A 14016-nucleotide genomic window follows, 5' to 3' on the forward strand; every position below is an offset into this window, starting at 1 on the left:
TTATTCCTATGGGAAATGTCACGAAGTGGCCAAGTTTTTAGGTGCAGAACTGGAAATCTGCACCGCAGGGGGTTGAAGCTTTGTCAACTTCTGCATTGAGAAGTTTGTGCAAAACCAGGTGGGGGGCACACTGCCTCTAAATAAACCACTCGGTAAACCATCTAGGCTATGAAAAAAAAAAAGCCTTCCTGCAGTGTGCAGGGTTGGGCATCCGAGATGGCAAAGTCACAACCCGGTTTGCCCATGCTGCAGCTGGCTGCAAACAAATTGATTTGTGGTGGGCTGGGAAGGAGTTCCTGAAGCACCAAGACACTTTTTTCCACGAGTTCTTTCCTCTTCAAGCCCTGGCTTAGCCTTTCTTCTGATTTTTGCATTGCAGCAAAGACCCACGACATCCAGATCACAGACGTCACCGAGAGCAGCGCCAGGCTGCGCTGGGCCAGCCCTGAGCCACCCAACGCCTATGTGTTCGATATCACCGTCACCGTAGCGCATGACCACTCTCTCGTGCAGAAGCAAAACCTGACCGGCACTGAGCATGTCATTCGAGGGCTCAGAAGTGGACAGAAATACCTCGTCGTCATCACCGGCTACCAGAAGTCCCAGCCCAAAGTCACCTACGCAGGGACATTCAGCACAAGTAAGTACCTCTTGAGGAAAACACACATTGGGCTTTTTTTTTTTAATAAAATGGACACAAAAAAAAAAAAGAGAGAAAAAACAACACGTAAGGAACAGTGAGTCAGTCCATACCAACAATCCCAGCCCTGGCAACGCTCAGTTGTGTCACTGCATGTCTGGCACCCTCTGGTCCCAGTTAGGAAACGCTACCAATGCAACTTTGGCAAATGCAAGCTGACGCTCCGCTGGTGTTAAATCGACACAGATTGTGGGAGAATTCCAGCCAGTCCCGGAGGGGCATGATCGTCTCACTGTGCGTGCAGGAGGCTTTGCACAGTGGGGTCCTGGTGCAGCCCAACCAGCATTGCTGTGATTAATAAGAGTCAAACTGGGTTAACACGGAGTAAATTCAGTCCAGCCTGATTGCAAAATAAGCAAGAAAAGCTGTTTCTCCAATTGCCATTTCTATAGCCACCTATCTGCTTCTGCTTCGCATGCTATATTATAAAAAACAAAAAACAAAAAACAAAAACACACAACAACAAAAAGAAGAGATTAAACAGAGGCTTTATTCCTCTGGAGCTCCAAGCTCCGTGCGTACAGATCACGCATAAATCCCACCAAACCCTTTGGTGTGGCCAAATGTTGCTGTATATGACACAGCCAATTTTTTTTATATATAGTTTGGCATAGAGGTGACTTGGCTTGGTAGTGTGGAGAGGTTTGTGCTGGTCCAGCCACTGGCATCTGGCTTCTCCTGGCACTCCAGAGCCAGTTTCAGCACCCACAGAGAGCCCTTCCACCGGCTTCAGTGGGTTTGGATCAGTTCTGGCATCTCTTACCTTCGCAAGCAATAAATGCGCCCACAAAAATGTTGAGAAAAGACATCGATGTGCAGAAGTAACATTTGCACGCACTGAGTTGGAGCTCTCGATGGCCAGGGAAGCTGCATTTCCCATAGAGCAAATCTCGAACAGGAACAAACTGGGTAGGCGGTGGTGACACCACATCGGCCCCTAGGCTGTGACCTGGCCAGTCCCCCTTCCCCACACCCACACCCTCCACCAGAGAAAAGCAAATCCAACCCTTTCCCTGCGGTCGCAGCCCCCTCCTGCCCTCCAGCCTCATGGAAAACGAGCCCGTGGGAAGGGGCACGGCGCTGTAGGGTATGAACCATGCTCTCCTTTCCACCACAAGGGATTAATTTTTTCCCCCAGTGACAACTCTCAATAACATAGTTCCTAGAGGGACGTGAGGCTGTGAAGGGAGGACTGTGGTCAAAGAGAGGCATGCAATGCACAGACAGTCCTTGAGAGCTGCAGGGGAACAAGAGAAGATCCATTGTGGACTATTTGCTCACCTAGAGGATGCTTTTTTTTTTTCCTGCCATCTCCAAAGCCAGAGGAGCAAAGCCCCTGCCCAGTCGCGTGCAGTGGGGTGAGTGGGGCCCTGAGGATGCTCCTTTGCAGTCACCCCCAAGGACAAGCCCAGCCACGCAGCAGAGCTGCCAGCTGGGGAGATAAAGGCAAGCTCGTCCCAGCACAGCTGGGCGTCATGGATTACTCATCCTGTCAGCTGCCTCCAATAAACATCTCTGAATTGTACGTGCTAGGGTAAACAGATCCAGACCTGACTCCTGCAACTGGTGTGTGTCCCCTGTGCCGGAGCAGGGGCCAGGGAGTTTGTTTATGGCCACGCCGAGGGTGCTGCGGCAGATCCCCTTCCCCTTGGCTGACCCTGCTGCTTCTTCTCCCCAGAGACCCCGGCGCAGCCCAAGGTGTCCCTGGCCAACATGATGCTCAACACCGAGCCGCTGGAAGGGCCTGAGAGTGGTGAGTGTGGGCAACGGGGGGAGCGCTGGGCTGGGGGGCTCTGCCAGGACCCCACCAAGAGCCTGGCCATTGTCACCGGGCTCCCCCTTGTCTGCTCCTAAACCCATCCTTTCTCCAAGCCCCGCTAGGACCAAAGGATCTGCGAGTCCACTGGCAGCTCCTACTCTGTTGTGAATTGTGTTAACCTGTGCTAATAACCCATAATTACTGTTAATATGTCATCCCATTGCTTTTGTTGACATCAAGCTCATTATATCAGTGCTATTCCACTCCGTTGTACCGTAAGTGCCAGGCTGCAACCCTTCCTCCCGGGTCTGGAAGGGGTCTCAGCCTCCACAGAGCAGCACAGCCCTGCGGCAAGCACCAGCTGTGGATCTGTCATCCCCAACCCATCCCCGAACCACCACTCTCACCTTTTCCTTTAAGCGTTTTGCTTGTGTTGGGGCTCGTTTTCTTCCCGAGGAGATCCAAGTGCATGGGGAGCTGCCGCTGGGGTCTGGCCGCTGTGCCAGCAGGGATGGGCACGGACCTCCTGCCTGGCTGGTGGCACCACTGGAGCTTGCTGCAGTGGAGAGCCGAGGGCTTGTGCCGGGCAGGGACCATCTCACCGCTGCCTGGCTGCATGTCCCATCATCCCATCCTTCCCACGCCTTCCCTCTCCCTGGCACAGGCATCCCACCCTAAGCCCTCACCTGGCTTGTCCCCACCAGGTGACACTCAACCCCATGGCTTCATTTAACCCCTTGTGTGCCAGCCCTTTGGAAACAAGGTGTGCAGCCTTGCGTAGGTCTGCCCGAAGGAAAATAGATGTGCTGTGTGCTCACCCTGTGCTTCAACGCAGACCTCCGCATCTCAGCTCCCTCTTGTTGACCCACCTGCAGCAAATGTCTCTGCCCAAGGATGTATGGCAGCTGGCAATTTTGGGGGAACATTCCCCGAGGATGCTAATCTGAAGTTTTTCAACAGGCTAAAGACATTAAACAGGACGGGATTTGGGATGGGTTGCTTAGCTGAGTCTTCTCTAGTTCTCTGTGCAATAGGAGGGACCCCCATGGAAACCTTGCTACAGACCTCAGAGGAAGCCCCAAATTCTGCCCCCCCCCCCACCTTAAAAATAGAGGCAAAGCAGCTGCCAGCACAGATGGCATATCTTTGCTAATAAAAACTCTGGGATTTGGACCTAAATTATAATTTCTGGGCAGGGAAAGAACTTATGTTTAAATCCTCCTCAAGCCTTAAAGTCTGCCAGGTGTGTCTTGCCTTTAAGATAAAATAAACACACTTAAGGATTAGAAGTTACTGCAAAGACAAAGAGCTTTAAAAATAGATGAGGGGAGTTGTGTGAGGACCCAAACCTGCGGGGAGTAAGGCGCTCCCCACCACCTTGGTCCAGAGACTTGGGGTTTGGAAGTGCGATAACATCAAGAGCAGGGAGAGGCAAGCTGGAGGCTGGGGAAGGTTTGCATTCAGCAAGAGAAATCCCACCACACGGAAATGCCACTGGGCTTTTTTTTTTTTCTTTTCAATCTCTTTGCTTTTTCAGCTTTTAACCCTTTCAGAGTCACTTAACCTTTGCACCTTTTGACAAACAGATTGGCCAGACCCTTGCTTGCTGGACTTTGACATGGGCATGCAGTGCAAGGACTATCAGATTGTGTGGTTCTTTGACTACAAAAACAAGATCTGCAGCCAGGGTTGGTATGGTGGCTGCGGTGGTAATGCCAATAGATTTGAGGCCGAAGCTGAGTGCATTAGCAAATGCTTAAAACCATGTAAGTACCACATGGGGATCAATCCTTTTGTGTTTTATCATACTGTAAAATAATGTTTGGATTGGAGAGAAAACATCACTTAAAATCCAAACCCACGCAATTTTTTCCTCCAGCAGCAGCTGAGAAAGCCATGCAGCAGCCACCCCTTGAGAAAAGATTGTCAGGTAACACCCCCCCCAAAAAAATTCACAGTCATCACAAACCAAAGCAAATCCATTATTTCACCTTGACCATTCCATAGCATGCATCCAAGCTTGTCCAGTACAAGATCACCAGTAGCAGAGACTTGGTTTTCATTTGCTCCTTGACATGACCATGCCCTACCATCTGCTTTGCATGAGCAAGCCACCTTGCATGCGTGTCGTCACACCAGGAAATGTTGTGTTTGCACGACCCGAGTGGAAACCACAGCTGTATAGCAAAATCACTCACCAGATTTCCTGAGAAGCATGCAGTCGCTGAACTGGAGCCTGGTGTGGTCCCAAAGCAGTTTGTATTATCGCTGCAATGACGCGCTGATGAATTCTCGGTGCTGCCATTCAGCGGTGTGCCTTTGCTGAGATGCAAAGAACCGCAAATGTTTTACTACCTGTAACCAAAACAGTTGATGGAAAATTACTCCATGGAGCTTGTGTCTCACGTGCAGATGTTTTCGTTTTGCACCAAAAGATAAAAATCAAAGTTGAGGGTGGAGCCCAGAGGAAAATGGCAATAACCTCCGCTCCTCAAGAAACTCTTAAGTTTCTGAGATGAAGGGGTTGAGTTTACAAACCTCTTCAAGACTTGGAAAGGAAGCAGAGACCTGGAATCACCTGTGTTGGTTAAGCAAGGGGTTTGGGATGGGAACCCGACGCCGGCAAATCCTTGCTATCATAGCAGCCCCCCCCTTCTAGTGGTGTTTCAGGGCCCTTTGCAGGGACGGGAGGGAAATCTGGGAGCAAAGCAAGCTCTGGTACCTGACAGCAGGGCTCTAATCCTCCTAGGGGCACGACAGGGTTTGAAAAGGCAAATTAAGGATCCCTCCCCAACCCATTTGACTTTTCTTAGGTGTATTTTAGGCTCCTTAAATCAGCCTCGGGAATTTTTGCCGCTGGCAGTGGTGCAGCCCATGTCCAGCTGTGGGTGCCCCCGCAAAAACACGCCGGCAAGCGGGGAGGAGGCCACCACCAGGCATGGGGACATCTGGGGTGGCAGCTGCTTGCAAAAGGAGATTGCGAGGTGCTTCTGGGCTGCAAGCAGGCATTGTGGACAAAGATCCATCGCTCGTAGCTGGAGGACTTTTCAGACAGAGGAAGCAGCACACAGCTCGTGCAGAAACCTGTGGTTTCAATCTAGAGCAGGATTTCATCCTCACAGACCAGGGAAGACTCCCCAGTGTGCTTTTCTTCAGAGGGCACGTGTTTCTGCTAGCCCCATCCCCTAGACCAGCCCCTTCTGGTCATCGTCACATGCCTTGATGATGTTTCCAGCAACTGTTGTTCAGGCTAAAGTGATATTTCATTAACTTGGCACCATTCTGCCCTGGGTAGATAGTCAAGAAAAGCAACCGAGGGGCCCTGGAGGGATGCTTGCATCTTTGCCTGCCCCACCGGGGTCCCCTGCTCTATTTGCCACTTTCTCTCTAGTCTCTGTTTTCTGCAAAAACCAGAGCCTGAACCCACCATGGAAAAAGAGACATGGGAATTCACGCACAGCTCAGCTTTGGGAACGCCGGGTTTTGGGCCGGGCTCTCGGTTTAGCCCACACCACGTACCATAGCCAGGTGCAATGCTGAGAAACGAGTTGATCTCCCCAACCTTTGGGGTCTTTTGATGCAAAAACACGCACCATGCCCAACTCCCATTTGAATGCTGTGGTAACCTTCCATTATTGAACTCTTTATACACATATATATATATATTTTATTTTTTTTTTTACCATGACAAAATTAACTGTAAGTGCAACTGAAGAGCCCAGGCACATTTTCTCCATGGGATGACTTAAACCCCTGGCTTACAGTAGCTGTCCCCATCTTTTGAACCTTTTAGAGCCAGCCACAGCTTAAAACACATTTTATCTCCCTGGTTCTTGCCCTCCATCAATTCTTTGAAATTTTGGGATTAGCTTTTGTTTCATTTCTTGTGTTTTGGGCTTGGAGTTTTTGGAAGGAGGGGAGGTTTTGGTTAAAATGCCATCCAGTGGTCCAGCTGGAGGAGTTGCCAGATGGTGTTTGATGGTGGTCTGAAATTGGAGAGTGGCACGAGCCCCCGCAGTGTGAATATTAAGGCAGGCAAACTGAAGATGGCTATTCAAGTGAATTTCCAGCAGCTTTCCTGCAGCCAGATCTGCCTCAAGTGGTAGCTGAATTTCCCTGTGCATTTGCTGATCCTGAAGGCTGCTTCCACTCTCAAAGGGGATGAAGAGGGGGGGAAGCTAGGCTGCCTGGACCCCGTGCCACATAGAAAAGTTGTATTATACCTCCCATCAGCTGAATGTTTTGATTACTGGTTGGATTCCTGAAAGGGTGTGGGGGGGTTGGGGGTAGAGTCATTCTTGTATTCGCATCTGCTGGCTTTCAGTAGTTCGGAAGGCAGGAAAGAAGGGAGATGGACTTTGAAAAGAAAAAAGATCTGAATAAAAAAAAGGCAAAGAGCCTGCCAAAGGCATGCGGCTGTAGGAGACAAAAAGCAAAGCTGAACTGGAAGGTCAATATTGATTTCAAATTCCAAGGAAAAACAGAGATTAAAAAAGAAATCCTGCTTCAAAAAGCTGCGTTTAGATGATGGGCAGGAACATCCCTTCAGATGTCTCCTCTCTCAGGAAAGGACATATTCACAGCTCCTCCTATCTAAGCAGCAAACCCACTGCTCGAACAAACCCCGCAGTCTCCTTCGTGACCACAGGAGTGCGGACCGCTGGAGTCTGACCCCTTTGCCCACTTTGCACTGTTCTGGCAGTGATCTGTTCAGTCGCTCACGACACAGAGAGGAAAAATGCAATTAAATTGAGCGGGCAGAAAGATTTAGACATTTGGCAGGGTCTGCCCAGAAGCATGCCTGATATTGGTCTGGGCATTTCCATCTCCGCCCCAGGAGCATCCCAGCCTCGCTGCAGCGTTCCTGGGCTCTGGGCAGCTGCCAGCAACAGCTGCAATTTCCTTCAAACTAAAGCCACTGCCGGGGCTTTCTTATTGCCTAGGGGTCGTTGCCAGACCTACTTTCTAGTCGGGATTTCAGGGATAATCGTCTGCATTGTTCTTCCCATGAAAACTTTAGAAGCGTTTTGCGTGCCTTTGCTCTCAGCAGACCCTAAAGAAACTTGCTTGCAAATGCATCTTTTTATATATTCACCCTGCACCTATATACTATATTCAGTATGTATTTTCCTATACTCGGGACCATTAACCACAATTCAAGAGACAAGCCCTCTAAGTAGCTTGATTTCTGGCACCTGGTTTACAAAAAGCACGATCCCAAGACAAGATTATCTGAAGGTAACTTCAAGACCTGAATTTCCCCAGCAGTTCTGGGGATTTGCAGACAAATGCTGCCAGGCACTGCACTTCCCTCATCTCAGCATCACTCCGTGGATGTACGACAGCAACACGACTGAGTGCTTGTGGATCAGGGCTGGTGACCTCTTTGCAAACTAAGAGATGGGATTCAGTCACAGGAGATGTGCAAAGTCTATGCTGTGTTTGCCCTTTCTGAGCTTGCATGCCAGCCCTGCTCCCAGGCGTTTCTCTACCATGCAAATACCTTCAGAGAGGCTGCGTTTCACGCAGGAGTACAATTGCTGACTCTTTTTGCTCCCGCCTTTATCCACAGTCACGGATATCTGCCGGCTCCAGAAAGACGAGGGGACCTGCAGAAACTTTGTGCTGAAGTGGTACTACGACCCCGAGACCAAGAGCTGCGCCCGGTTCTGGTACGGCGGCTGTGGAGGCAATGAGAACAGATTTAACACACAGAAAGAATGTGAAAAAGTTTGCGTCCCTGGTAAGCAGCGCGTGCGTGGCTGGAGAGGGGGCCAGCCAAGCCCTGGGCATCCCCAGCTTGGTGCATGGCTACAGGGAGCTTGGCTGTGATGCTCTGGACTCTGTAACAAGCCCTGGCGATGAACCCCATTTATCCTCCCTCGATATCCTGCACAGCTTCCCATACACGGAATAACCTTGTTTATTTTCTGTTTCTCCATCCAACCTTTTCAGGTAACATCAGCCCTGGCGTGGTGACAACAATGGGAACATAGAGCCAGCAACCTGCCAACACATACCTCTGGGACAGCCAGGAGCATCAGCCATCGCCACCCTACCCCTATAGAAGCTAAGGGTATAGACTACCTTGCACTGTACTATCTCATGCTTTTAACTTCCAAGCAAACCTTGAAGAAAGTGTTTTGCTGCATGACCTATCAATATGGTGCTAAACTGTTTGTGGACTGAGTGCTACGTGTGTCCGGGTTATATTGTATAGCTTTAACATTACCAAATATTTACCTAACTGCAGATGGTTATTGTCTCTCAACCCGTCTCTAAATTACCCTTTTGTTTTGATTCCGGCAGTCTGCCTATCTAAGGCACCATAAAAATGAGACAAAAAAAAAAAATTTGTAATAATTTCACTGCAACTGTTACACGCTTGCTTTTATCCTTTTCATAACTGAGCATAACTTTACAGGGGAAGCCTTTGTGTAAGAGAGTAACTCATTCTGATAAACAAGCCATTCAATTTTTCATTCTTACTTTTATTTTTTTTTCTTCTCCTTTTGCTGGACTAGATTTCAAACTAGATCTCTTGTATGCATTTGTAACACGTCTGGCCAACTGAACTAGCAAGGAAAAGTCAGCAAGGTTTCCAAATGCAAATGCACTGCTGGGACCAAGGCCTCAGTTAACAAATTTTGAAATTGTGGTGTAGGATGCCTCTGGCATTCTTCTGATGTTATATGTTTTATAAAATACAAAGCAAAGCAATTTGGGGAAGGGGGGGGGGCAGTGGGTGGGAAGGGGATTTTATTTTTATTGTGGATTCTGTGTCAGGAAGTCTATACAAAGAACTTTTAAATAAAGTCTAATGGAGGTTTTGAGAAATTCATGTGTTTGTCTTTGTTAAAGCCATGGTGGGCACCAGTGGAGGGATCTTCCAGAGTCTGGAAACCATTTCTTTGGAGGCACATCCCAGGGGACCTTAAAGGGAAGATGGACTTAATATGGCTATTCAGGGGGACACCACTGAGGTGCTGCTGGTAATCTGGAGCTTTCCAGCCTGGAAAAAGGCAGAAACTAGTATGTCTCGGGAGATGGTGGTGAAATCTCCATCCTGCAGGAACTGAAACTCAGCAGGACACGGCCCTGAGCTGGCCCTGCTTTGAGCAGGGTGTTGGACCAGAGGCATCCGGAGCTCCCTTCCAACCTGCCTGACTTAATGACCCCTTGGGCACTGTTGGGTGTCTCCTTTGCTGTCCATAGCCGTGATGATTTCCCCCCCAGGGTGAAGATAAAATTCACAGCAACAATGCCCATTTCCCTGCCCCTCCACAAAGCCCCCCCCCAAAAGCAGAAAGCAGAAGAACCCGACATCGCCCCAGGGCATGGGGCAGCTCTGGCCGTGGGGCTGAGCTCCTAAATCCATGGGTTTTCCCAATGCCAGCGCTGCCTCTGCTTTCCAGGAAAGCTGCTTTCGATGGACTGTGCAGTGCCCCTGCATGTGAAGGCACAGCTCAGGCTTTCACAGCGTGCAGGGGGGGAGCAGGCGGCTTGGGAAGGGGCCCCCCCATCCCCTCCCCTCCAATCCCCAGGGCTGCGGGGCATTGCAGTCGCCTCTCCCCAGCCTTTTAAGGCAGCGTGTTCCACCCCGGGCCCCCGGCCAGCAGCTGCGCGGGGTTACACATGGAAGTCATCTGCAGCTGGGAGCGCATCTGCCAGCGTGGCTGCAGGACCAGACCAGGAGTAAAAATAGCTCAGCCCAGCCCAGCAGAGCCTGGAGCAGCTCGCTCCGCTCCTGGCTGCCGGGGGTTAGCCCCGGCATCTGCATCCCGCTGCTTTTGGGGTGGCCTTCGCCGTTTATGAGCATCCCCCCAGTCGTCACGTCCCCCGTGCTATGGGATGGGGCTGCTCCCCTAATGTGCTTTTTCTGCAGACAAATTAGTTCTGACTAAATAGTTCCCATCCCCTTATGAAACCATTTCCTTACAGCATCCTAAAAGAAATATAGACACTGTGTTGATGAACTCCAGACAGGCGTGATGGACGTATGCGCTGTAACCCAGAGGACACAGTCCTTTAAGCAGGACTTCTTGTGCAGGCATCCCATCTAAACCCCCTGCATCAAAAATGCCCACGATTTTGCTTCAAAAGGTACAGCACCAGCCTTCCACCCCTGCTTGAGGGTGAGACAGCAAAGACATAAAAGCTGAAGGCAAGACCAGCATTCCTCCATAAGCTGAGGGCACGCCGTGAACTAAAAGAGCTTCACTAGAAGCCAAGTCTCTTGGGGAAGACCTGTTCTGGGGTCTAACCCTGTTTAGAAGGTCTCTCCATCTTTTGGCATGAACCCTAGAGCAAGCCGCTGGAGAACATGTCCCATGGTTGGGCTGACAGCCCAAAAAGGACTCGTGTGCCTGAAAGCCTGTGTTCTTGGGGCACATCAGCCTAAGAAAAGATACTGTCAGTGCCTATAAACCGCATCTCTCGTTGCCAGACCAGTCTCTATCACCTTCCCCATGTCTTCCAACCTCACGCAGGTACTGTTGGCCACCAATGAGCATCCTGACTTGCAGCAGGGGTTCACGTGTAGACAAGCAGGACCCGCTCCTCAAAGGAGGTGTGGATGCAGGAGGGGATGTAGGACTTTGTGGCTTCCTCTGGGCAACTTTAGTGTGAAACACCACGTCAGGAGGGGCACTGGTAAAACAAAGGCTGGTAGTTCTGCTGTCTGGGACAGAATTAGCATTAGGACTTGAAGATAAAGCACTAAATCCAAGACTTGCTTGGACTTTATGTGGGTCTCCAAGGCAGGGTCAACCCGACCTACACTAGCCCTGTTCCCAGAAATCTCCAGAGATTTAGGGCAACTGCCCTAAAGGCTGAGAGCGGACAGTCCCTGGGACGAACTGCTACATGTCTTTTGCAACAGCCGGTCTCACATCTCACTCGCAGGAACTGAAACCCGGTGGTTTTGGGATGAACATGCTGCCCTTGGATATAAGCGAGCTACAAGTCTGCTGGTGAAACCCACAGGGCTCAACAGCAGAGCACAGACATAACCTTTTATGACACTGACGGTATCATAAAAATCAAGAGTAGGGCATGCAGAAGACTTAAGCATCGCAGCCAGACCGTTAAATTTAGGCTAGCACTGGCATTTGATGCTTGCTTAGGTTCTATTAATGCTGTAGCTTTGCATTTAATCACAGCCTTCTTGGGAAACCTTTACAGGGAGAGCCAAAGTAGCTCTAACATACTTTATTAGCCACTATTAAATTTACTACATCAGTGAAAGAAGCCAGTCTAGAAGTATATAAGTGTATGTATGTACCTGCCTAGCTCCTTCCAGTTAAAGTGGGTTTTCCAGCAATGCCAGGCCAAAGCAACACCCTCCACCATCGGTGCTGACATGGCAAGGTCAAGAGTTTGAGGAAAAGGATGCTTTCCACGCCAGGCAGTCCTGGAAATTAGGACTGTATCCCAGTGCTTCAGCACGGATGCAGATAAACTTGAAGCAGCCAAGCCTGGAGAAAAGATGTTCAGATAATTAACACATAAGCGTGGGCATTTCCTTGGCCATGGGTTTTCTGCATGGCCATCACCCTCCCTTTCGTCTCTCCTTCCCACTTGTGAGATGGAAATAACACATCTCCCAACCCTAAAACTATTACACCTCTGAGTAACGAGGAGATGAGAAGCCAAGATAAGGAAATTTGGAAGACGTTAGGTTTTTTAGGTGACAATCTGCTTTCTGCCCATGTGTCACAGCCCCTGGGCTCCCATGAGCTCTTTGGGGCAGGGCGCTCGCTCTCAAAGAGCAGCACCCCACAGGGAGCTTGCTTTACATCCCGAGATAATCGTAAACCCATGATACCGTCGCAGCCCTTGCCACCCGTCCAGAGCCCCAGCCCAGCAGCCAGGGACCACTCACAAAATGGCAGCAGGCAGCTCGCTGGAAGCGCAGCCCTTCCCAAAGCGAAACCCACGGCTAAATTGGACGTGGCGGGGTAAACAGCCCCAGCAAAGAGCCGGGACTGCGCTCCAGCTGCGGGATGATTTACGAGACAGCAGGAGCGGGGCTTTTCTTTGGTTAAACAGAGCAGATCCAAACCAGATGTCTAACCTTTATCTCAATTGCTGCGGAGACGGAGAAGCAGACAGGGGAGAGAGAAAGACGCTCGAGTTTCCATTAGCTGCCACTCTGCTGTCTTCCAAAGTCAGCTCATAAAGAAAAATGAACATCATCAGCCAGGAAACTTTGCTTTGGTGAACTATATGTTTTGCTTCGACCTCTGCTGCTATAGCGACCGCACAGAAATAAAAGTGCAGCCGGTTGCAATGACCTCACCACATTACCCTATTAAAATATGATATTATAAAGATATAACCTGAACAGATGATGGAAGATTTGCACATCAGCACGGCTGTGGTCTCTGGGAAAGCAGGGCTGGGGAAAGGAAAGTGCAGGGGGAACGAGGGCAGGAGGTCAAGGCACCCATCTTTTGGGATTTTTCCCACCCATGGAGCAAGCAAGACGAGTGGGAGAGAGACATGGGGGAGAGATGGGCTCTCCCTTGTGCTTCTGGGGAAGAGGTGACTTTTGGCCACCCGTGATGAAAAGTTTTTGGGAAGGTTGTGCTGAGGGGGGGACCACACTGTGTGGTTTTACAGCCTGGTACAAGCAACCGGGATTTCCTAACTGAGAGCCTGAAACATGCACTCTCCTAGCTCAGTTCCTAGACAGGCAAGGAAATACCCTGGGAATAACATCCAGCTCTCAAACCCATTAAAACCAGCTTCTTCCAAACCTGAGGTGAAAGCACCCCAGTGTGCTGCTGGGAATCTCATCTGAGCTGGGAGTGTCTCAATTTTAGGATATTCTAGTGGGCAAAGGCCACTCTTCAATAAAGGTAGGAATTATTTAAGCGCGTATGCAATAATATATAGCTTATAAATGGAATCTGTAAGATCGCAAGTGTGGTCAATGAACTGAAAGACCTGAAAAAAAGTTGCTAGGGACGAAAGCAGTAGGTTGTTGTTTCTAAAATACTTGTCTAGTTTTCCAGCAGTGATTAATTCTGCAGATGGGGAGGTTGCGTTGGAGGTTAATGAAAAAAAAGTGAGCATTGCATTAGATTGACTGGAATATTGCACAGAGCATGACACAGCCTGCTTTGGAAATTACCGGACTTCTGCGGCCGCTCTCCTATGGCATACGTGTTTAAGCCTCTCCTGCCCGGTTCACTGCCACTTCCCTGCTCCAGCCCTTAGCGCATCCTCGTGTTTACTGACGGTTTCACTGCAGCGCACATAAATCTCGGATGACAGCATTACCACTTACTGTCTAGCAACTCAAAGTTTAAACCAGTGCCATTGGGAAAGGAAAGTTAAATACGTTCGCTCACTGCTCACAGTTTTTTTTTACCCGGAAATCTGGCAATTTTTGTGGCAAGAAGAGTTTTCTAAGTAAAGGATGATTAATGGTTTAAAAAAAGCGTTTTGCAGCAGGAGGATTAAATACAGTGAGCCTGACACGTCACATTAACCCACAGCCCTACTGCTTTCATGCCATTGCATTTTGCCCCAGATCATTTTGTTTTAAGGC

At 49.7% G+C, this 14016-nt stretch overlaps 1 protein-coding gene across 1 annotated transcript; it reads left to right on the forward strand.

The window, feature by feature from the left end:
* Nucleotides 1-379: 379 nt before the first annotated feature.
* On the forward strand, nt 380-8798 carry LOC104466955 (collagen alpha-3(VI) chain-like; the record flags this gene model as incomplete). The annotated part of the gene is made up of 5 exons (XM_010080541.1): nt 380-640; nt 2379-2453; nt 4046-4225; nt 8032-8202; nt 8415-8798. Coding segments are annotated over 5 exons (728 nt in total), but the record flags the coding sequence as incomplete, so codon positions are not given.
* Nucleotides 8799-14016: the final 5218 nt, after the last annotated feature.

The sequence above is a fragment of the Pterocles gutturalis genome, unplaced genomic scaffold, assembly GCF_000699245.1.
Source record: "Pterocles gutturalis isolate BGI_N339 unplaced genomic scaffold, ASM69924v1 scaffold18854, whole genome shotgun sequence".
Lineage (NCBI taxonomy): Eukaryota > Metazoa > Chordata > Aves > Pterocliformes > Pteroclidae > Pterocles > Pterocles gutturalis.